The sequence below is a fragment of the Aquarana catesbeiana genome, linkage group LG01 (assembly GCF_042186555.1).
Source record: "Aquarana catesbeiana isolate 2022-GZ linkage group LG01, ASM4218655v1, whole genome shotgun sequence".
Classification (NCBI taxonomy): domain Eukaryota; kingdom Metazoa; phylum Chordata; class Amphibia; order Anura; family Ranidae; genus Aquarana; species Aquarana catesbeiana.
In genome coordinates, this window is record NC_133324.1 from 236,331,568 (window position 1) to 236,353,421 (window position 21,854).

The following is a 21,854-nucleotide window of genomic DNA, read 5'->3' on the forward strand; positions in this document are numbered from 1 at the left end:
ACCTTTGGCTGCTGCCGCCTCAGCATCACCTGATTTAAACCCTTGATTGCCACGCACTGCACGTGATTGCGCCGCAGTAGTACGGCAATTAGAGGTTTATTTAAGTCAGGTGTGAGGAGGTGACACTGTATCCAGAGATCTTTGACTTCTCCCATGTTGTTCAGGTAGATCTCTAGCTTTTTAAGGTTGCCTAACCCTGCCTTACAGGTTCATTCATTAGTTCACAGACACTTTGACAGGTCCAAATTGCATGACAAGTCGCACCCTATTGTCAGCAATGGAACTGTTCAAATCGTGGGCAACTCTGACTTAAAAAAGATTTCTGCACTTTTTTTTGCGATTTCAGGTGCAACTTGCATAGACAGCTGTGCATGCAGTCGCACAGATGTCAGCCAAGTCGCACTGACCTGCGGCTTTGAAATCATGCAACTTCAAGTAAAGTTGCACGATTTCAAAGACAGATTAAGTATAAACGGGGAGCTTAGTAAATCAACCCCACAGTTTTACTTTTCGTCACTCAAAAAATTCCCCCATAATGTTTTTTTTCCTCCAATACTGAAGAGAGCCTTTTCTCTCCAAGCTGAGCTAATATAGGTATTTATTTATGTCTCTGTAATATCTGCGCATCTGACAAGGAGTCACATGGCTGTATGTCTTCATTCTTTGAGGATAACCTATTTCACCTGGTATGACAGTTGTATGTTTTCACACTGCTAAACCTTTATTAAAAATTTATTGAAACAGAAAATTGACTTTTCTGGGATATAGAGCAATATCATCTTTGGAATTTCAAATGAATGGCACATTGGCTATAGTATACCAGATTAAGAAGAAAAGCTTGAGTACAAGTGCTAAACTTTACACATTTATAACTTTATGTTAAACAAATACTGAGACAGAAGCATTTACAGCTTCTATTTGGAGTACAACATTGGTATTCAGATTGACGTTTGTATAATGCCAGGTCACAATGAAAGAATACTGTTTGGATGGAAGCATATTACATTATTCTGTGATCAAAGTTCCTCCTTCTCTTGACTTTTAATCTGAAAGCTGCTAATAATGTTAAGTCTTTTCTGAAGATCCTCCTTCTTGGACTCACTCATTTTGTTCTTCTCAATCAGTTTCGTAATACGCTCAAACTCGCTGCTGGCAAAGTCCTCCCCCTGGTCAATGATTTTACTCATTATCTTGAGATATTGCTCTGCAGACTTTTTTTCCATTTCTCCGACATTTGCCAGCATGGCCTGACCTTTCTTTAGGAGTTCGCTTCTCTCTTCAATACTGGATGACTTGATGAAATCTCCTGCCAGTTCATCATATTCCTCAAGGCATCCTGGCATCCCTAAGTATACCCCATAGGTCTTCAACCAATGCTGGATGGCACTAGCCTTAACCACTCCGGTGTAGTGTATAGGATTGTCAATGTCGCCATCCACAAACAGGTAGAAGTAAGGATAGTTTTCTTTATCCAGCTTGTACCTCTCTCCTAACTCCGTATTTAGCTTATCTCCATAATCTGTAAAATATGAAAACCACAATTCAAACAAAAAAAGGATCTTAACAATATTTTTTGTAGCATTTTCATACATGATCTAGTACAGAGCAGCTACAAAATGCAACTAAAATTCTTGTTGATGCACATATACTATAGTAATGCATTGGATCAGATTATGGTTTTGACATATAATTAAATAAAATAATCCAATTTATAAGTAGATTGCCTAAAACACAATCAGTATATGGCTACGTAATCACAAAATCCCTCCTTGCACTTAACTTAACCTCCTAGACGTAAACTCTAAACTTCTGTCCTAATACTCAGGGCCAGCACAAGAGGTGGGCTGGAGGGCGGTTGCCCTGGGCACCGTTGACTAAGCACCGATGAGGGTGTAAAACGTGCCAGCTGCTCTTGTACCTGTACCTCTGTTGTCATCTATGGAATTGATTGATTTTCCACAATAAAGGCATTTAATTGGCGTGCGGCTGTCCAGACATTTCCTTTTCACCATTGTCCTGGGCACTGTGGTTTCATGTGAGGTGGGGAGGGGGGAGGTTATGGGAGGAGAGGATACGAATTGCTAGAAGTGGCAATTTAGGGGAATTTGTGTTAGAAGGGAAGGATGGGGAAGAGGATTTGTGCTAGGAGGGGATATATGGGGGGTTTGTGCTAGAAGAGGTGATATAGTAAAGGGGGAGGGGAATTGTGCTGGGTGAAGGAAATTTTTGTTTAAAGGGGGGTGTATTTTTACTAGGAGGGGGATTTGGAGTGGGGGGGGGCTTGGTGTACTTGGAGGGGAAATTTGAGGGGAATTGGATTTGTGCTAGGAGGGGTGACTTTTTTTTAGTGGGGAGAGGTATTTGTGTTGGGGAATGGGGGGGGGGGGGGGGGCAAAGATTTGTTCTATGAGAGGGGATTTCAGCAGGGGGGTGGATTTGTACTCTGAGGCTTTATGCTTAAGCATGCAGATTAGTGCTCAATTTTTTGGGGGGGATTTTTGCTGACACATAATGCCCATACATCTTGAGGGGGGAGGTTGCAGTTTGGCATGTTCTCCCTGGGCTCTAGATTACCTTGTCCCGGCACTGCTAACACTAATTCTGACCCTAGTACTCAACTTAATCGAATGCTCCCCCCATAATTGTTGACATGACTTACCACCGAAAACCAAAAATCTTTTTTTTTTTTTTTTAATCAGGTAACATTTTATTGAGATGTCAGATCCAAATACATTCGAAATGTACTGTCATATTAGTACAATTTCCACCAATCAATACAAAACATTTCCGAAAAATATTTAACTTTACAAATACACTGGAGTCCCCCCACCAAATATGAATCCCCAATAGTATCACATACAACCTAGATGTCAGATCACATGTCAGGTCACATAAAGGAACTGCAAACCACCTCTCATGGGGGAGAACCCACCTTTCCCTCACGGTATATAGCTAAAAAGTATTCCTCTAAATCAAGAAAAAACAAACAAACAATCTGTCAGTGTAGTATTCTATCCATAATTAAATCATCACCCCGCCTCTATGCTGGTATATATGTTTTTTGTAGTGCAGCATTGTGCCCATTTGTTCAAGCCACATCTGGGCTGTAGGGAGAGCCGGTGAGATCCACTGTGTTATGCCGCGTACACACGGTCGGACTTTCCGGCATACTTGGTCCGGCGGACCAGAGTGTGCCGGACAATCCGCCCGTGTGTGGGCGCCGGCGGACTTTTCCGGCGGACTTTTTCCCAAAAGCCCGCCGGACCTAGATTTGAAGAAAGTTTTAAATCTTTCCGCCGGACTCAGTTTCGGGCGGAAAGTCCGCTCGTGTGTGTGCTGGTCCGACGGAAAGCCCGCTCGTGTGTATGCTGGTCCGACGGACCAGATACGACACGAGGGCAGGGTATTGCATCTCGCGCTCGCTGCAATAGGAAAAACAAATTTTCCTATTGCGGCGAGCGCGGGGCATACCAGGCCCTTAGGTCTGGTATGGATTATAAAGGGAACCCCCTACGCTGAAAAAACGGCGTGGGGTCCCCCCTAAAATCCATACCAGACCCCGATCCGAGCACGCAGCCTGGCCGGTCAGGAAAGGGGGTGGGGACGAGCGAGCACCTCCCCCCCTCCTGAACCGTACCAGGCCACATGCCCTCAACATGGGGGATGGGTGCTTTGGGGGAGGGGGGCCGCCCTGCGGCCCCCCCCCCCAAAGCACCTTGTCCCCATGTTGATGAGGACAAGGGCCTCTTCCCGACAACCCTGGCCGTTGGTTGTCGGGGTCTGCGGGCGGGGGCTTATCGGAATCTGGGAGCCCCCTTTAATAAGGGGGCCCCCAGATCCCGGCCCCCCACCCTATGTGAATGAGTATGGGGTACATGGTACCCCTACCCATTCACCTAGGGAAAAAGTGTAAATAATAAAACACACTACACAGGTTTTTAAAATATTTTATTAAACAGCTCCGGGGGGGGGGATCTTCCTCCGGCTTCGGGGGTCTTCTTCCGGCTTCGGGGGTCCCTCCGCTTCATCTTCTCCCGGCGTCCGGTTGGTTCTTCTCTGCTCTCTTCTCTCCAGTTCTTCGGCCGGCTCCTCTGCTGTCTTCAGGTAGCTCTCTTGCCAGCAGAGGTCCGGACTTCTTGTCTTCTTCTCTTCTCCAGATGTTGACACGACGCTCTCTCCGGCTGGACTGCTCTCCGAGGGCTGCGTTGTGACTTATATAGGCGGAGACCCCGCCCCCTTTTGATGTCACAGTCCCTGGGCATGCTGGGACTGTGACGTTTTAGGGGGCGTGGTCATTGGGTGATGTTGACCACGCCCCCTAAAACGTCACAGTCCCAGCATGCCCAGGGACTGTGACATCAAAAGGGGGCGGGGTCTCCGCCTATATAAGTCACAACGCAGCCCTCGGAGAGCAGTCCAGCCGGAGAGAGCGTCGTGTCAACATCTGGAGAAGAGAAGAAGACAAGAAGTCCGGACCTCTGCTGGCAAGAGAGCTACCTGAAGACAGCAGAGGAGCTGGCCGAAGAACTGGAGAGAAGAGAGCGGAGAAGAACCAACCGGACGCCGGGAGAAGATGAAGCGGAGGGACCCCCGAAGCCGGAAGAAGACCCCCGAAGCTGGAGGAAGATCCCCCCCCCGGAGCTGTTTAATAAAATATTTTAAAAACCTGTGTAGTGTGTTTTATTACTTACACTTTTTCCCTAGGTGAATGGGTAGGGGTACCATGTACCCCATACTCATTCACATAGGGTGGGGGGCCGGGATCTGGGGGCCCCCTTATTAAAGGGGGCTCCCAGATTCCGATAAGCCCCCGCCCGCAGACCCCGACAACCAACGGCCAGGGTTGTCGGGAAGAGGCCCTTGTCCTCATCAACATGGGGACAAGGTGCTTTGGGGTGGGGGGGGCCCCCAGGGCGGCCCCCCTCCCCTAAAGCACCCACCCCCCATGTTGAGGGCATGTGGCCTGGTACGGTTCAGGAGGGGGGGGCGCTCGCTCGTCCCCACCCCCTTTCCTGACCGGCCAGGCTGCGTGCTCGGATCGGGGTCTGGTATGGATTTTAGGGGGGACCCCACGCCGTTTTTTCGGCGTAGGGGGTTCCCTTTATAATCCATACCAGACCTAAGGGCCTGGTATGCCCCGCGACGGGGCTCGCAAGGTGTCAATCTCGCCGATAAAAGCGGCAAGATTGACATCCTTTTCTAGTCCCGTCGCACCTGAGTCACGTTCAAAATGAACGGACTTGTCCGTGTGTGGGCAAGTCCGTTCATTCTGAAAGTCCGCCGGAACTCCGGCGAAAGTCCGTCGGAAAGACGGGCGGACTTAGCCCGCCGGAAAGTCCGGGCGTGTGTGGGCAAGTCCGTCCGTTTTAAAGTCCGGCGCACCTGGCGGACAAAGTCCGTCGGAAAGTGTGCCGGACCAAGTAGGATAGAAAGTCCGACCGTGTGTACGCGGCATAAGGATAAGCCTGAAAATGAAAATCTTAACCCAAAATAATACAACATATCTCAGAAATCCCTGAGCCTGAAGCCTTGTACACACAATACGATTGTTGGCAGGGGATTGTCTGTTGACAGACTGTTGTCCTAAAATCTTACCGTTAGAATGCTCCTTTTGACAATTGTTGTCCAACTTTCGGCCAACAAATGTTGGATGACAGGCTAGTAAATTTTTGGCGGACAACGCTTTGATGTCAGATTTTCATATGGTCAGTACACAAATCCGTCACACAAAAGTTGAAAGTACAAACACGCATGCTCGGAATCAATGCTCACCAAACACAAAATTAGCAGAAGGGGCGGCGCTAATGCTAAGTATATTGCTCTATATCAGTGGTCTCTAAACTGTGGCCTGGGGGCCGGATGCCGCCTTTTGCTTGCCTTTTTCTGGCCCTTGAGGCATTATTCCTACCACTGACACCAAAAACTTGGCATAATTCCTGCCACTGACACCAACAATGGGACAGAACTCCTTCCACTGACACCTACAATGGAGCACTATTCCTGCCCTTAATACCAAAGATGGGGCATTATTTATTCCCACAGTCCGGCCCCACTAAGGTCTGAAGGACAGTAAACTGGCCCTTTGTTTAGAACGTTTGGAGACCCCTGATCTATATTCTTACCTAGCCGTGTGCCAGGAGCAGCCTCACTGAATCATCTGCACTGAATTATATTGCACCAAGCTGACAGGAACCAAAACTATCTAATTTATCTAAACTATCCAAGCTATCTAAAACTATCCATTTGCAGCGGTATGTACAGAACACTGATGTTAGAAACATCAGTACAGAAATGTTTGCAAGCACAAGGCTTTAAAAACAGAAAAATAATGCAGCATCAGCAAATCAAAAATGGGCTTGCAGTGGTGCAGAGCGGTTTGCATCTGCTATACCTGGTATGAGCCATTGGTGAACTTTGCACATTTTAGAATACTAATTTTGTGCTTTTACTGTTGTGCTGCTATTCTGTTCTTTGGACTTGTGCTTGCAAATGCTACTGTTACATACAAAACACGGCTACTCATAGACTGGAGCTTTCTTTTGTATATACTGCTGATGGTGCTGGCTATCGCTTTAGAGTTTAGACGGATGTTACTGACCCTGCTACTACTACTGTTGGTCTTTTGTGGATTAAAAAAAAAAAAAAAGTTTCGTTATTTAGCCACTGCTTTCTTATCAGTTTAACCCACTGAGGTGGAAGTTGATAATCTGTCACATCTTGTTTCAATATCCTGGAGGCAATTTAAAACATCTTATCCTAGAATAGAAAAGGAAAAGACTGCAAAATATCATTGTGTTTGTTAATCGAACCATAAAATCTACCTTTCACACCAATAAACGCATTCACTCAGAGGACTGCTGTCTAATGTAAAATGTGACAGCTAATATATAAATAGAGTCAGAGTGATACAATTTCCCAGCAACCTCCAGTTTGTCGGTTTGCTTTATTCTCTATATTTATTATTTACTTTGCAAAGCTGTATGTACAATAATGCAGAACTAAAGATAAAACTTTTTATTATTTCATTTTGGATAAAGTTAAGCCTCCATAAATTGATCGAATCTCAGCCGGTTCAGCAGGGATTGGCTAAGATTCGATCCATCTATGGGCAGGCTTGTTGTACTTAAGTCAATACATCAATCGACTTCAGTAGAACCACCTTGTTGGATTTTGTGAATGCGATCACTTCTGGTGACTATAGCCACTAGCAGTGGTCATTGTGTCTTGCTGGTAGGGAAGGCTCCACCCCAGTAGAACACAATAGCGCTGTGGGAGGGATTCACCCCATCAACATTGACTGTGTTGATGGGGAAATCAAGCAATTTTCCTTCCACCTAAAATTGTATAATCTATGGCTTGCTTAAGGGATGGTTATCACACCTGTCAGAGATTTTTGCTTGAATAACTGCTTCCCCGGCTACAGTATCCAGGGAATGACAGCCCTAAACCCAAAAGTGACTAAATGCTCGTCACTTCTGGGTTCATTAGTCACAGAAGAGACCGGGAACAATTGTTCTTCGATCTCCTGCTTGGCATCCATTTATTGCAGTCATGGGCTCTCTGGAGGCACAGGAAAGCTTGGAAATCACGACAGATGGCACAGGGATGGGAGGGTAACACATTCGCTGCCCTGTAAAAATGATCAGTTGCCTCCACAGCAGCCTTCCTCAACCTTTCAACACAGAGGAACCCTTGAAGTACCTTTCTGGTCTCAGGGAACCCCTGCTAAAAATGACTATCTACAACTCATGATACATTAGTGTGATGGTCAGTGGGAAGAATGCTCCTTACACTTGTGGTCATTGGGAAGAATTACCCCCTTACAGATGGCTAAAAAGATCTTTGGTGTCAGTGGGAACTTATCGAAGAGGCAGAAATTGCTCAAGGAACCCCTAGCAACCTCTGGAGGAACCCTGGTTGAGAAAAAGTGCTCTACAGCCTCCCGATTTTATTTTTTTTGCATTAAAGCTGCAATAATGCCCACATGTTATGTTGAGCATCCATGATCGAAAAACTGAAATCCAGGGGCAAGCCAAGGACAGTATCACATATCACAGGGGAGGAAAAGCCTGGATGAGTGTCCTTCAGCCAGGAAACAAGGCTTGCTCCATGTGACTTGCTGCATTTTTTAATGCACACTGTAAAAGGCTAACAGCATGCAGTGAGGTAACTGAAAACCGTGCAAGACTGAAGCACAAACATTTTAAGAAACATTTGCTATTAAAACATTACTACTGTTATATCCCCAATAAATGAATTTCTCCATTTAACTACAAAAGGCACTTCTGGTTATTCTGTATTAGTGCTATTGGTAGGCTAATAGGGCCAGAAAATCACCGATAGCCGTGAGTTTATGAATACAGATACTAGAGCTTAGATGTTTGGACTTGTTCAGTTGAATGTCATTAATAATTTAAATGTTGCACGATCCCTGGGGCTAGCTGAATTTGGTTACAGCTGCCAAAGTTAACTGAAAACTTATAAAAAAGGAGGTGAAGTATGACCTTTGTGTACGTACAAAGGTAAATCCACAGTCACATCCCGGATTGACGGTTTCATTTTGTACACAGATCGCATGCTAGTTTTTCCTTTCTGCATAGTCATATATTTACAGTTTTAATCTCTGTTCTTGATCTATACCAAATGGAATTTCCACTTGAAGAATAGTCAAGGAAGTCATTCTTTCCTTTAGAAAAATTCTGTTTGCATATCCATATTTATGTTTTAAACACTGGTTTAATCTACTTTTACAATAAGCTGGAAAAAAACTTTCTGGCCCTTAAAGAAGGACTACATTATCTTTATTTATAATAATATAAATTATCCGCATCTAAACTTTCCCCTTACTAAAAAACACTCATGTTTTAAAGAAACAACAATCATGTCTTTTGGAAAACATTTTCTATAATATATATAATATAATAGGATAGAGGACCAACAGCAGAGGACCTTGTAACAGGGATGCTGTAGTTTACATAACTCTTGTTCTTCTTCGTTTAGGCTCCAATTATTGTGGTTATCAAGTTCAGTATTTAAACTACATTTTCAGAATGTAGGAAAAACTCAAGAATGTTAAATGACCGGTTTGGCATGATATTTCAGCAGCCTCACAGTGTGTGGAGTACCATTCTTGGCAAACTGTGTTGTTGTGGATTTGTGTTTTTGTTAATGATGGCACTCATCTCCAGCAAACTGTCTATCATAACAACACAAGCTGACAGTTACTACTGTAATCTCCTTTTCCCAGAAAGGCTAGTGGGTGATTCTGGGCTAAGTTCTGGCTATAGCTCCCCCATAAATCGGGCTGCAGCTTGGGGTGAAGCTATAGCACAAACAGAAATAAAATGTTTTATTTGAAAACTACTGTTTGGAGCTAAACTGGACCACACTTTGTGCACTGGGTTCCCTAGGGGAGTCAAGAATGATTTCCAACTTCTGATGATAAGTTTTCTTTAAACTAGAACCACCCCACCTTGAAATTCTGATGGATGAAATAAGACATCCTATCTATAAAAGACCCAATTAGAGGCTTGCTATCTTTTTCTAAAGTACAATGGATAATGGAGGATCTCACTGGTTCCTCAGGTAATGCATAGTTGGCATTTCACATAAGATGGTTAGTGGATGTTACACAACAAAATAATTAGTGACATTTCCTACCTTCCAGAACACAATCATTTTCTTCATGCCTGCAGGTACTCTCAATAGGAAAATCTGACTCTAATCACTGAAATTTGGTAAAGAATAAAAGAGGATCTCCACCAATCCATTCACATTTTAATTTGACAAAGATGACTGTTCTGGAAGGGCCTACCCTCATCTGACTCCTTATTATATCTAGTGACAACCAGAGACGCGGTACATATTTACCTGAAATCCCAACATCGGCCACTAGAAGTTCTTTACTAGAAGATGAACTTTCAGCTAATTGTTTAAATTCATCGTGTTTTTCTCCATAAGGGTACTGAGTGTCAAATTTAACCAGCACAAATTTACTCCTTGGAATTACCTGCGGGAGAGAGAAAATTAAGAATGTGTTATACATAAAAAAAATATATATGTAAATCCCCATTCCCATTGTACGATTTGACATATATTGGCTGACATGTGACAATACATGACAAGAGGATTGCCATTATTTTCTATGGAGCCCATTCACACTTGTGAAGAAAAAAAAAAAAAAAAACGCAGGAAAATGTGCAGACCCACAAGCATGAACTTAGTCTTATGACACTATAATTCATATAACATCTGATTCCGGAGTGCAAATAGGCAATGGATATTTTTCTGAAACACTGTCAACAAAAATCTTCTCATTATGTGTATGTATTACATCTGTATATAACATATTTTGGTCATGTTATTTATCTGTAAATGCCTTCTGTGTGTAGTCATCAAAAAAAAGCTTGAGACTGCTGCTGGGCAACACTATCATACATGTGATGTCAGAAGTCTAATGCCGGCCATAGACGGGGCAAAGTTCTTTCCTGAAACCACAGACAGTGTTGACAGGGGAATCCCTCCCGCCAAGCGATTGTGTTTGCCCAGCAAGGGGGGGGCAGGCAAGCCCCCCGAAAGAACACAGTGATTTTTGCTAGCAGCTATATTAGCTGCTAGCGATAACTGCACGTGAAATCTGGCAGGCTGTTTGTACCCTAGTTGATCGATCAATTAACTTGGGTACGTTCAGCCGGCCCATACATGGTTTGAATCTCATCTGAAATGATAGATGTATGCTCCAGGTGTTGGCCTTGGTCTGAGCGAGCCCAAGGACACTCTGACTGACACCGGAGTGCGGTATACATCTAAGGGTAGTCTTCCCTTGTATACGGCTGGAGGCTATGAGGCCTTGGGACTGATCTGTGGGAAAACTTCCGGTTTGGCCACGCATCTGAGGCCTTGCATCATCTGTGGACGCTGCGGGGAACCCCTACTTGAGGTAGTCTCACCAGCCCAACCTCTGCGGATACTGCAAGCGGATTGGAATAAGAATGTCGCCGTCCCGGCTGGGAGCGGCATTGAGAGTCCACCTGCTATCACCTGGCTTACGAGAGAAGCTGCTCCTCTTGTTTCTGTAGCTGCTCCAGGACCCAGTGCTCCGGTAATCCCACGAGACCGGAGTCGGGCTCACCAGCTCTCCTTGATGGCGGAGCCACCGGGGAAAAGGACGCTGGAGTTGGGTAAGCCTGCAAAGGGTGAAGGTAGTGTTCCAGTGGGGGAGATGATACCTGTGGCCATTAAGAGAGACAATGTGGTTGTGCCAAATAAAGCCAGCTCCACACGCACCTATCTCCCGGCTGAAGAATGCGCTACTATATACGATTCGGACATCCCATCCGATCGGGTCTCTGAACCCTTTTCAGACGTTTTATCATGGACTAGGAAGTGGACTGATAGTGATGATGGGCAATTGTGTGATTTAAAGGAGGATGAAATTCCCTCTGTGCCAGCGGCCAGTGTCAAAGTTTAATGGTCTGGCAGTGCAGCTCCCTTCTTAGGCATTACTAAGCCCTCTGAGGAGGATCGCTGGGCAAAATGTGTTCCTAAAGCTGCATTGAACAAACCGATCCAGATGATAAAGTCTGATTGCAAGCCAGATATCGTTGACGGATACCCAGTTCAACATGCACCAGATGCACGGGTCCTAGCCAGGTACGGAGATCCTAAAGCACTGTCTAGGCTGTCCAACACAGCGTATAATTATTAAGAAAGTGGCTGAGGAGTATGGTTATCTGTATCCCTACATACTGGCCCATCTAGAGGAAGCGATCCAGGACAAGGAAACACAATGGTTAGATGAAGCTGTGCGGAGCTTCCTTCAGATCCCTTTGCGGGTGGATTTCCAAAAGTTGTCGCCCAAGATAGCTGAGAGGTACACTTCAGTGTTGCAAACTTGGGGTTATGGTTGCAAGATTAACCCAGACCATGTGATTGCTGCCCTTGGCTGAGGGTAATCAACGTTTACTCAAAATTCACTCATGTACACATTGCACTGTGTTATCATAGGGATAGGATGCATTTATTTGCTGTCCATTGTTTCTCTTTCAGGTGTTCCTGCACCCATTGCATCTTGGACAAGGAGACAGTGATTTGATGTGGATAGCAATGCTAACCTTTTATGTCTCTTACTACTGTATATATTAGATAGATAGTTAGGTGGTACACCCAGTGTATTGTTATTTTTGTTCCTTTCCTGTTTCCCCATCCCCACCCGTCCCAGTTTTTGCCAGGACATTCATTCTCAGGCTTGGGAGTTCAAATCATTTTTCTGCAAACTCGCAGACGTAGTTTTCCCTAGGCAGGGTGAGGATGTAGTACCCTGAAGTTTAGGCAGGGTTGCTATGAAATTTAGTTGCCAGGCGATAGTTGTCTTAGCCAATTGTTAGGAGATCAATTGATTTCTCCCTAATGCTGGAATTTCTGTACTTCTCTCCTCTGTCAGTAGATGGCATGGTAGCTGGTGACATTGGGTAAGACGAGGACATAGCAAGGACAGATAATGAATGGGGTGTCTCAGCCAATTGGCAGGGGTTTCTTTAAGTCCCTTGGTCTGCTGGGAGAGCCTATTTATTTAGGTGGAGTCAGGTGATCGGGGTTCTGTGCCACATGGATGGCTGTCTGGGTGGACATGTGTTATACTGCCCCGGGCTGCTAGGCCGGAAGCCTATCCCGGGGCATCTGGCTGCTAGGCTGTCTGAGGCCTATCCAGAAGTAGGAGAGCAGCGTAGGGTTGGGACTACTGGCCTGCAGTCCAACCAGAAGTAGCAGCTCTGCCGGACAGGGAACCAGCTGTGGTGGGAGGTGGAAGGGGAAGCTGTCACCACTAAGGGACCATCCACCTTGTTACCGGAGACCACCGTGAATAATCTGAAGTCAGTACCTGAGCAGTCTTCTCATCAGCCGGGGACAGTAAAGAAGTGGGAAAGCTTCAGTGAGTACCAAGCCAGGGACCCAGTGGGACAGCAGAGGGCACACTTGAGGAGCATTAGTGGGTGCCAAGCCAGGGACCTAGTGGGTCAGCAGGGGTGACTCTTGAAGAGTACCTGTGAGTGCTAAGCCAGGGACCCAGCAGGGAAGCGGGGTTGACGCTTGAGGAAGATATTGAGTGCTAACAGTGAAAGAGTTCAGGGGATCCAGTGGCTATCGGATCTGAAGTCTAGTGAAAGACTGGGAGTTCACTGAGCGAAAATCCACAGTTAGTGATTGTGGAATAAACTGAGAACTGTTTGTGTTTTTAATAGTCAAATATACTACCGTTAGCAACTACTACAAGACTGTTGCCATAGGAGACAGTGGTCCTACTTATACAGAAGCGGTGTCCGGCTGGAGGCCTTCATCTGTATAGCTGTCTTTCTATAGAAGTTTCCGAGTCTGCTAATTATCATTGCATCTGCTTAAGGGTGTCCTGACCCTAACCCTCTCTCCCCCAGTTCTGTTCAAGAGACAATAAATCTCTTTTTGCATTCTAAAAGTGTCTGAGCCCCACCATTTCATCTTGCATTACACCCACCATGCCTTGTAACCCACTCTACACAGAAGGATGTCAGCTGTCCCTAACTCTGGAGGTCACCATTAGGCCTCAGGGGCCCCTGGACTTTGCTGCACTTTTATTCATAATGTTTGTAAGTTGGTGGCAGGGTCTCATTCTTTCACCCCTTCCTCTTTCCCCTCCTTCTATCCTACCTTCTCTCTTACGTCTTCCTTATATTCCATAGGCTCTCACGTAGCTTATGGCAAACCTCATTTACCATCTAACAGTTCATAGTAGAAGTCAACCGATATACCAGCCGGCCGATATATCAGCCGATATTTGGCATTTTTATGTGCTGATGTGCTGATAAAAAAGGCCGATTTAAAACTTCAGTGCGACTTGCAAATGACTTCTGTAAGGCCCCTTTCACACTGGGGCGGGAGGTGCGTCGGCGGTAAAGCGCCGCTATTATTAACGGCATTTACCGTTGTTTTAGCGGCGGTATTCGAGAAAGGGTTAAGAAGGGTTAAAGGGTTAAGAACCACTGCAAAGTGCTTCTGCAGAGGCGCTTTGCCAGCTGTATAGCCGCGCTGCCCCACTGATTTCAATGGGCAGGAGCGGTGAAGGAGCGGTATACACAGTGCTCCTTCTCCGCTCCAAAGATGCTGCTAGCAGGACTTTTTTTCCCATCCTGCTAGCGCACTGCTGCAGTGTGAAAGCCCTCAGGGCTTTCACACTGGAGACACAGCAGTGGCTGTTTAAGGTCAGTTTGCAGGCGCTATTTTTAGCGCAATAGCGCCTGCAAACTGCCCCAGTGTGAAAGGGGTCTAAAAGAAGTCAATGCAAGTTGCCTGAAGTCTTCCCGTGGAGCGACTACCTATCTGGGCAGCCTGCCAAGTCCGAGAAAAGAACCAAAAAGAGTTACAATGTTTATACTTATCAATGGACAAAACTCTGTGTGTAGGAGTTCTCAGCTTAATGATATACACTGCTCCTTTACCGCTCCTGCCCATTGAAATGAATGGGGCAGCGTGGTTAAACCGCCGGCATAGGGCTGCTACAGCAGCGCTTTACGGTGGTTTTAACCCTTTCTCGGCCGCTAGCAGGGGGGTAAAATCGCCCCGCTAGCAGCTGAATACCACAGCAAAAACTACGGTAAAGCGGAGCTAAAAACAGCGCTGTTTTACCGCCATCGCTCGCACCGCCCCAGTGTGAAAGGGGCCTTAGATTTTATGGGATGAAGGGAAAAAAAAAAAAAAATCGGCCTAACATATCGGCCCAAAAAAAAATCGGCATCATATATCAGCCATCGGCAGCCGCGATTTCTAAATATCGGCATCGGCCAGAGAAAAACCCATGTTGGTCGACCTCTAGTTCATAGTATAACTTAGCAACGATCTAGCACCACTTACTGCTAAAATGTCTGTACTTGCTATATCCCTGTTCTAGTATTACCCAGAATTTACTGTGTTCTGTTTTTGTTCTTTTATCTGCTAAGATATCTAATAAAACTGTTATTTGAAAAAAAAAAAAAAAAAGAGAGAATGCATAGTTTTCTTTAATGTATTTTTAGAGATCTGCTTGACGTACAGTGCCTTGAAAATTTTTCCACATTTTGTAATGTTACAACCAAAAACGTAAATGTATTTTGTTGGGTTTTTATGTGATAGACCAACACAAAGTGGCACATAATTGTGAAGTGGAAGGAAAATGATAAATGGTTTTCAAAATTTTTTGCAAATAAATATCTGAAAAGTGTGGCGCGCATTTGTATTCAGCCCCCTTTACTCTGATACCCCTAACCAAAATCTAGTGGAACCAATTGCCTTCAGAAGTCACCAAATTAGTAAACAAAAATTCCACCTATGTGTAATTTAAGCTCAGTATAAATACAACTGTACTGTGAAGCCCTCAAAGGTTTGTTAGAGAACCTTAGTGAACAAACAGCATCATGAAGTGACAGGCCTGGCAAGGAGAGCATTAATCAGAAAGCAGCCAAGAGACCCATGGTAACTCTAGAGGAGCTGCAGAGATGCACAGTTTAGGTGGGAGAATCTGTCCACAGGACAACTATTAGTTGTGCACTCCACAAATCTGGCCTTTATGGAAGAGTGGGAAGAAGAAAGCAATTGTTGAAAGAAAGCCATAAGAAGTCCTATTTGCAGTTTGCAAGAACCATGTGGGGGACACAGCAAACATGTGGAAGAAGGTGTTCTGGTCAGATGAGACCAAAATGTAACTTTTTGGCCTAAAAGCAAAACGCAATGTGTGGCAGAAAACGAACACTGCACATCACCCTGAACACACCATCCCCACTGTGAAACATGGTGGTGGCAGCATCATATTGTGGGGATGCTATTCTACAGCAGGGACAGGGAAGCTGGTCAGAATTAATGAGAAGATGGATAGAGCCAAATACAGGGCAATCTTAGAAGAAAACCCGTTAGAGTCTGCAAAAGACTTGAGACTGTGGCGGAGGTTCACCTTCCAGCAGGATAATAAACCTAAACATATAGCCAGAGCTACAATGAAATGGTTTAGATCAAAGCATATTCATGCGTTAGAATGGCCCAGTCTAAGTCCAGACCTAGATCCAATTGAGAATCTGGGGCAAGACTTAAAAATTGCTGTTCACAGACGTTCTCCATCCAATCTGACAGAGCTTGAGCTATTTTGCAAAGAAGAATGGGCAAAAATGTCACTCTCTAGATGTGCAAAGCTGGTAGAGACATACCCAAAAAGACTTGCAGCTGTAATTGCAGTGAAAGTTTGTTCTACAAAGTGACTCAGGGGGGTATTTAAACAACAACAATAGGGGCATTGCTCTGAGCTATGAGGCTAGTCAATCCGAGATAAATTTTCTGGATCTTAAAATCTCAGTGAGGCTGGATAAGTTTTCCACCTCCACTTATTTTAAAACCACCGAGAGAAACTCATACATCCCTGTTGACAGTTGCCACTATGGCCCGTGGCTCAGATCAGTCCCAAAGAGCCAATATATGTTGCTCAAACGTAATTGTACAGATGCAAGGGAGTTTTCAGTGCAGGCTGACATACTTACTAAGAGGTTTGAGGAGAAGGGCTATACCCTTGAGGAAGTCACACTCATGGATAGGAGGGATCTACTTAGAGAGAAGCCCCCCAGGAAGGCAGAATGTCCACTTCAATGGTTCCCTTCATTACAACTTATTGGGTGCAGCACATAAACGTAAAAAAGTTAATAAATAAACATTGGCACATTGTATGCAACGATCGTGTATTGAATACCATTTTGCCTAACAAGCCCCAAGTCATTTACAAGGGGGGCTCCATCTCTTAGGGATAGAGTAGCCCCGAATATCTTTAACCCCCCACCAATAAGAAAGGGTTTCTTTCAAAACCTTATGGTTTTTTACCAACGTAGGAGATGTCGGGTCTGTTCCCTGAGTGGATGTACACATAGGAGGACCCAACAATTCATCTCTACTAGTACCTCTGTAGAATTCGAGATTAAGCCTTTCATTACGTGCTCTACGATGGGGGTAGTTTACCTGCTCCAGTGCCCGTGTGGGCTCCAGTATGTGGGCAGGACTAAACGCCCCCTCCAGGTAAGATTGAATGAATACATTACTAACATCAAGAGGTTTTTTTGAAACATTCTGTCTCCAAACATTACCTGTTGGTCCACAATAAAAACCCTTGAGAAACATTTTTTTGGGAATAGGTAAATATCGCCCCCACTGGAGAGGAAGCTCTCTGGTGAGGGAGATATCCAGATCTGAAATGTCATAGATCCACGGGATTAAGTGTTATGCCCCTTTGGGTTGAATGTGGATGTTGATTTAAATGCCTTCATTGACAATTCATAGGGAGCTTTATAGAGATGTGAACTGGATGTGAGCCTTGGGTGGTGGTGGTAACGCTGATGATATTGGGGGCAATTTATTTTATTTATTTTCTAGTGTTCACCTTGGGGGTTCGATCTACATGGGTAGCTTTTTTTAGCTATAGCCATAGTGGCAAATAACCTTGGTGAACCCTCCCAAGTCCCCATGGCCCTTTTCTTTCCCCTGTAGAGCTTAGGCCTTTTATGGTATTTCCCCTTTTTGAACATGTATATGCTATATGGGTGGTATTGGTTTGACCTGTAGGATTTTGTGATGTTAGTATAGGCCTTATTTGATCCTAACAGGATTGGGGGCAATTTCTGTGGATTGGTAAAGATTGCATTATACTATAGGGATGAGATAGGTACTTTCCCCCCCTCCGTTTTAGTATTCCAATATATGCGAGGATTGTCAGGTATGGTTAACCTTTATACCAATTATATATAAGTGTGAGGATATTGCTGTCATTATCGATTCCACACACCAGAGGTCAGTGCTGAGTCTATCCTTTTTGCCCTTTAGTTCCAAGTTTGACCTGTAAAAAAATTGGAGTCCCTATGGGCACTTATATATAAACCATTATCACCTTAAATAAAATAAAATATTTTATTGGTCTTGTGCGTAGAGTCTGTTTTTATGATAGCGGTATGCTATCAAAATATTAAATATGACTTAAAGTAACTAGGTCCTGACATTAATACCAAGGGGAAACTGATCAATATGAGCATGTTTACCTGTGGGTTGGTATATTTCCGGAGCAATAGTTATATAGTATTTGCCTGGCATTACCTATTTTGATATACCACTTTTCATTTTACTCCTTAGGTTCCATTTGGAATATATCCCCTTGGGTTAGTTTTGGCGTATGTATTAGTTTGCCGTATGGAGTTTTGAGATCTGTCACCCTAAACTCAGATCGAGGCGTGGTTCTTCCTGTTTACTATTTAGCGCGATGAGTCAGTGCGTCACCCATGCCCCAGGACGACATCAGCTTGTGATGAAACACGCGTCGGGAGGAGTGGCGTGCTGACGTCATTGTGCTTAGGTCCTGAGAGAATGGGTGATCGCTAGTCGGTCGGCTTTTTACAAATGATGCTATGATTTTACGCTCTTGATGTAAGTGCAATTTTAATTGAATTAAACCTGTGTGTTACATATTAAACTATGGTGAGTTTTCTTTTATTGGGTATAACTGCCTTGTCTATGGCAATTGGATAACAGAGTCACCCCAGCCCTGATTGATTGATGTCCTGTCTAATACACACTAAGGGACCATTGTGTGTCGACATTTTACATCCCCTGGATAAAGGCCCTGACTGGGTTGAAAGCCGCAAGCAAGATTAAGCTTGCCCTCTGGTAAGCACGCATTTTATGTGGTGGCCGTCCACAAGTCTGTAGTGGTGTTTGGGTGCTGTCTCAATCAGTGAAAATACAGGATATGCACATTCACCTGCGGTTGATGGACTTTACTATGTATAACATTTAATTTAAGATACTGAATTGTGGTTCATTCACGTATTGTTAATCACTTTATGTATGTCATTTATTAATGCGGCTTCATTTTTCTTTTTTACTGTTTTGGTGTGTATCTCACTTTAAGCCACTAGTTCCTTTTTCTTTTCTAGAATTATATTGTAATTGTTCATTTTACCTAGCGCGGTAATTTTTATATTAAATACAGGGCAATTTTACAAGAAAACCTGTTAGAGTCTGCAAAAAAATTGAGAATGGGGCGGATGTTCACCTTCCAGAGTGACAACGACCCTAACCATGCTGCCAGAGCTACAATGGAATGGTTTAGATCAGTGTTTCTCAACTCCAGTCCTCAAGGCGCACCAACAGGTCATGTTTTCAGGATTTCACTCAGATGAAATGGCTGTGGTAATTACTAAGGCAAAGAAATTGATCAAATCACCTGTGCAAAATAGTGGAAATCCTGAAAACATGACCTGTTGGTGTGCCTTGAGGACTGGAGTTGAGAAACACTGGTTTAGATCAAAGTATATTCAGGTGTTAGAATTGACCAAAGTCCAGACCTAAATCCAATTGAGAATCTGTGGCAAGACTTGAAAATTGCTTTTCACGTGATGCTCTCCATCCAATCTGACAGAGCTTGAGCTATTTTGCAAAGAAGAATGGGCAAACATTTCACTCTCTAGATGTGCAAAGCTGGTAGAGACATCCCCAAAAAGACTTGCAGCTGTAATTGCAGAGAAAGGTGGTTCTACAAAGTATTGACTCAGGGGGGCTGAATACAAATGCACGCCACACTTTTCACATATTATTTCTAAAAAATTATGAAAACCATTTATCATTTTCCTTCCACTTCACAATTATGTGCCACTTTGTGTTGGTCTATCACATAAAATCCCAATGAAATACATTTACATTTTTGGTTGAAACATTATTATTATTTATTATTATACACGATTTATATAGAACAGTTTACGCAGTGCTTTACAATGTAGAGAGGGGGAGGGCAGCACAATTACAGTACAGTTCAATACAGAAGGAACAGGAATGCCTTGCTCGTAGAGCTTACACTCTAAAAGGAGGGAGTGGTGGTACAAAAGGTAATAGATGCAGGGAATGATTTGCTGGGGGGTGGCTCAGGGACAGTTTTTAGGTGGGTGTGGGATATGCTTCTCTGAGGTGGACAGGTTCGGATATACCGGGGCTGGGAGTTCCAGAGGATGGGAGAGGCTCTGGAGAAGTCCTGAAGGCGAGCATGAGAGGAGGTAACAAGTGAGCTAGAGAGCAGGAGGTCCTGGGAGCAGTGGAGAGGAGGATTTGGGCGATATCTGCAGATGAGGTTGATGATGTAGCTGGGGGCGATGTTGTGGATGGCCTTGTATGTTGTGGTTAGCATTTTGAATTTTATACAGTGGGGTTACGGAAGCCATAAAAAAAAATTGGAAAAAGGTAAGGGGTATGAATACTTTTTCAAGGTACTGTATGTTTATCTTACTATATATACACATATGGGCACTCATTATTTGCTATGGGCGCTGCACTTTACACAGTTACCTCCTTCCATCCATTATACTTTACATTACATTATACTCCAAGTTCAAAGAAAAGTTACAAAGCAGACATATCCAATTATAACTTCATAATAAAGAGAAGCCTGTGATTGGGTGGAGCAGCCTTCTATAGAGAGAATTCTAGATTCACAGATCACACGCTGCTGTTCCAACTGTCAGTCTTCTGAAAGCAGCCAGACACGTAGGCTCTTGTCATTGGCCGGGCCCAGGGAGCTGATCCGCCCTGATCCTCTCTTATTGGCTGCTGCTTAGCTGTGAGAACGCCGTGGCACTGACAGCTTGTACAGACAAGGAATACCTAACACCATTCACGATCGTCAGTGTCATCCCATCAGACACATCGGGGTTGATTTACTAAAACTGGAGAGTGCAAAATGTGGTGCAGCCATGTATGATAGCCAATCAGCTTCTAACCTGTGCTTGTTCCATTAAGCTTTGACAATAAAACCTGGAAGCTGATTGGTTTCCATGCAGAGGTGCACCAGATTTTGCACTCTCCAGTTTTAGTAAATAACCCATCAGACACATCATTGTCTACAACACACAGCCTGTCAGCTCTGAACACAACACTGTACCATTATATGAAGTAGGGGGCATACACCAATACAGGGATTTATATACACATGGGAAATCACATATGGAGGGGATTTACTAAAACTGGAGCAGAGAAAGAATCTGGAGAAGATTTGACAATAAAAGCTGATTGGTTGTCATCCACAGCTGCTCCAGTCTTAGTAAATTGCCCTCATTGTTTACATCAATAACTGACTAGTATGTTAGTAGGAAGTGAAGAATGTAGCAGCCCCCCTCAGTCTCTATACACAGTGAGATGGGGAGTCCATGTCTGCTGGGGGGTGAATGACAAGCATACTCGTACCTTATAGAAGGTGATGTGGTCCAGAGACAGGGAGCCCTTAGTGTGTAGCGCCGAGCACTGTCTCAGGATACAGGAAGCCAGCAGCCCCAGCACTGCACACACAGCCGGCACATTGCATCCTCTCGCCATGGTTTTTTGGAGAGTGATGAAAGGCTGATGAACAGAGGAGGAGGTCACGTGGTGTGCCTGAACCCATACTTCCTGTATGTCTTATCACAGGTCACCTCCAGAACATTCCATGGACCCTGTCCTCTGGGACCACTTCCACTAACAACACACTGCTAATCAAGTACAACACTAAGACAAGTGTACTCACTCTGTTTTCTATACTCCTTTTTATTGGAAAAATAATAGAAATCATTGGAAAAGAAGGAAACCCTGAAATGGACTAATGGGAATGTACAACATATGTAAAGTGTGTATATTGTCACAGTGATATACAGTAAATACCTGTAATAAATACATTTACAGCAGAAGCTAAAACAGATTTATTAGCAACCTACTGTATACGTGTACATTTTTGATTTATCTGTAACAAAGGTGACTGCTACAGGCATAGGTGTGTGCAGGATGTGCCTGGGCACACCATAATGCAC

General features: G+C 44.3%; 1 protein-coding gene across 1 annotated transcript; it reads right to left on the minus strand.

The window, feature by feature from the left end:
• Window positions 1-852: 852 nt before the first annotated feature.
• ERP29 (endoplasmic reticulum protein 29) lies at window positions 853-21,445 on the minus strand. Its single transcript, XM_073626016.1, has 3 exons — window positions 21,259-21,445; window positions 9,871-10,009; window positions 853-1,519 (listed from the first exon to the last, which is right to left on the minus strand). The coding sequence occupies exons 1-3, from the start codon at window positions 21,385-21,387 to the stop codon at window positions 1,017-1,019; spliced, it is 771 nt and encodes a 256-aa protein (XP_073482117.1). The 5' UTR covers window positions 21,388-21,445; the 3' UTR covers window positions 853-1,016.
• Between the last annotated feature and the right edge of the window lie 409 nt (window positions 21,446-21,854).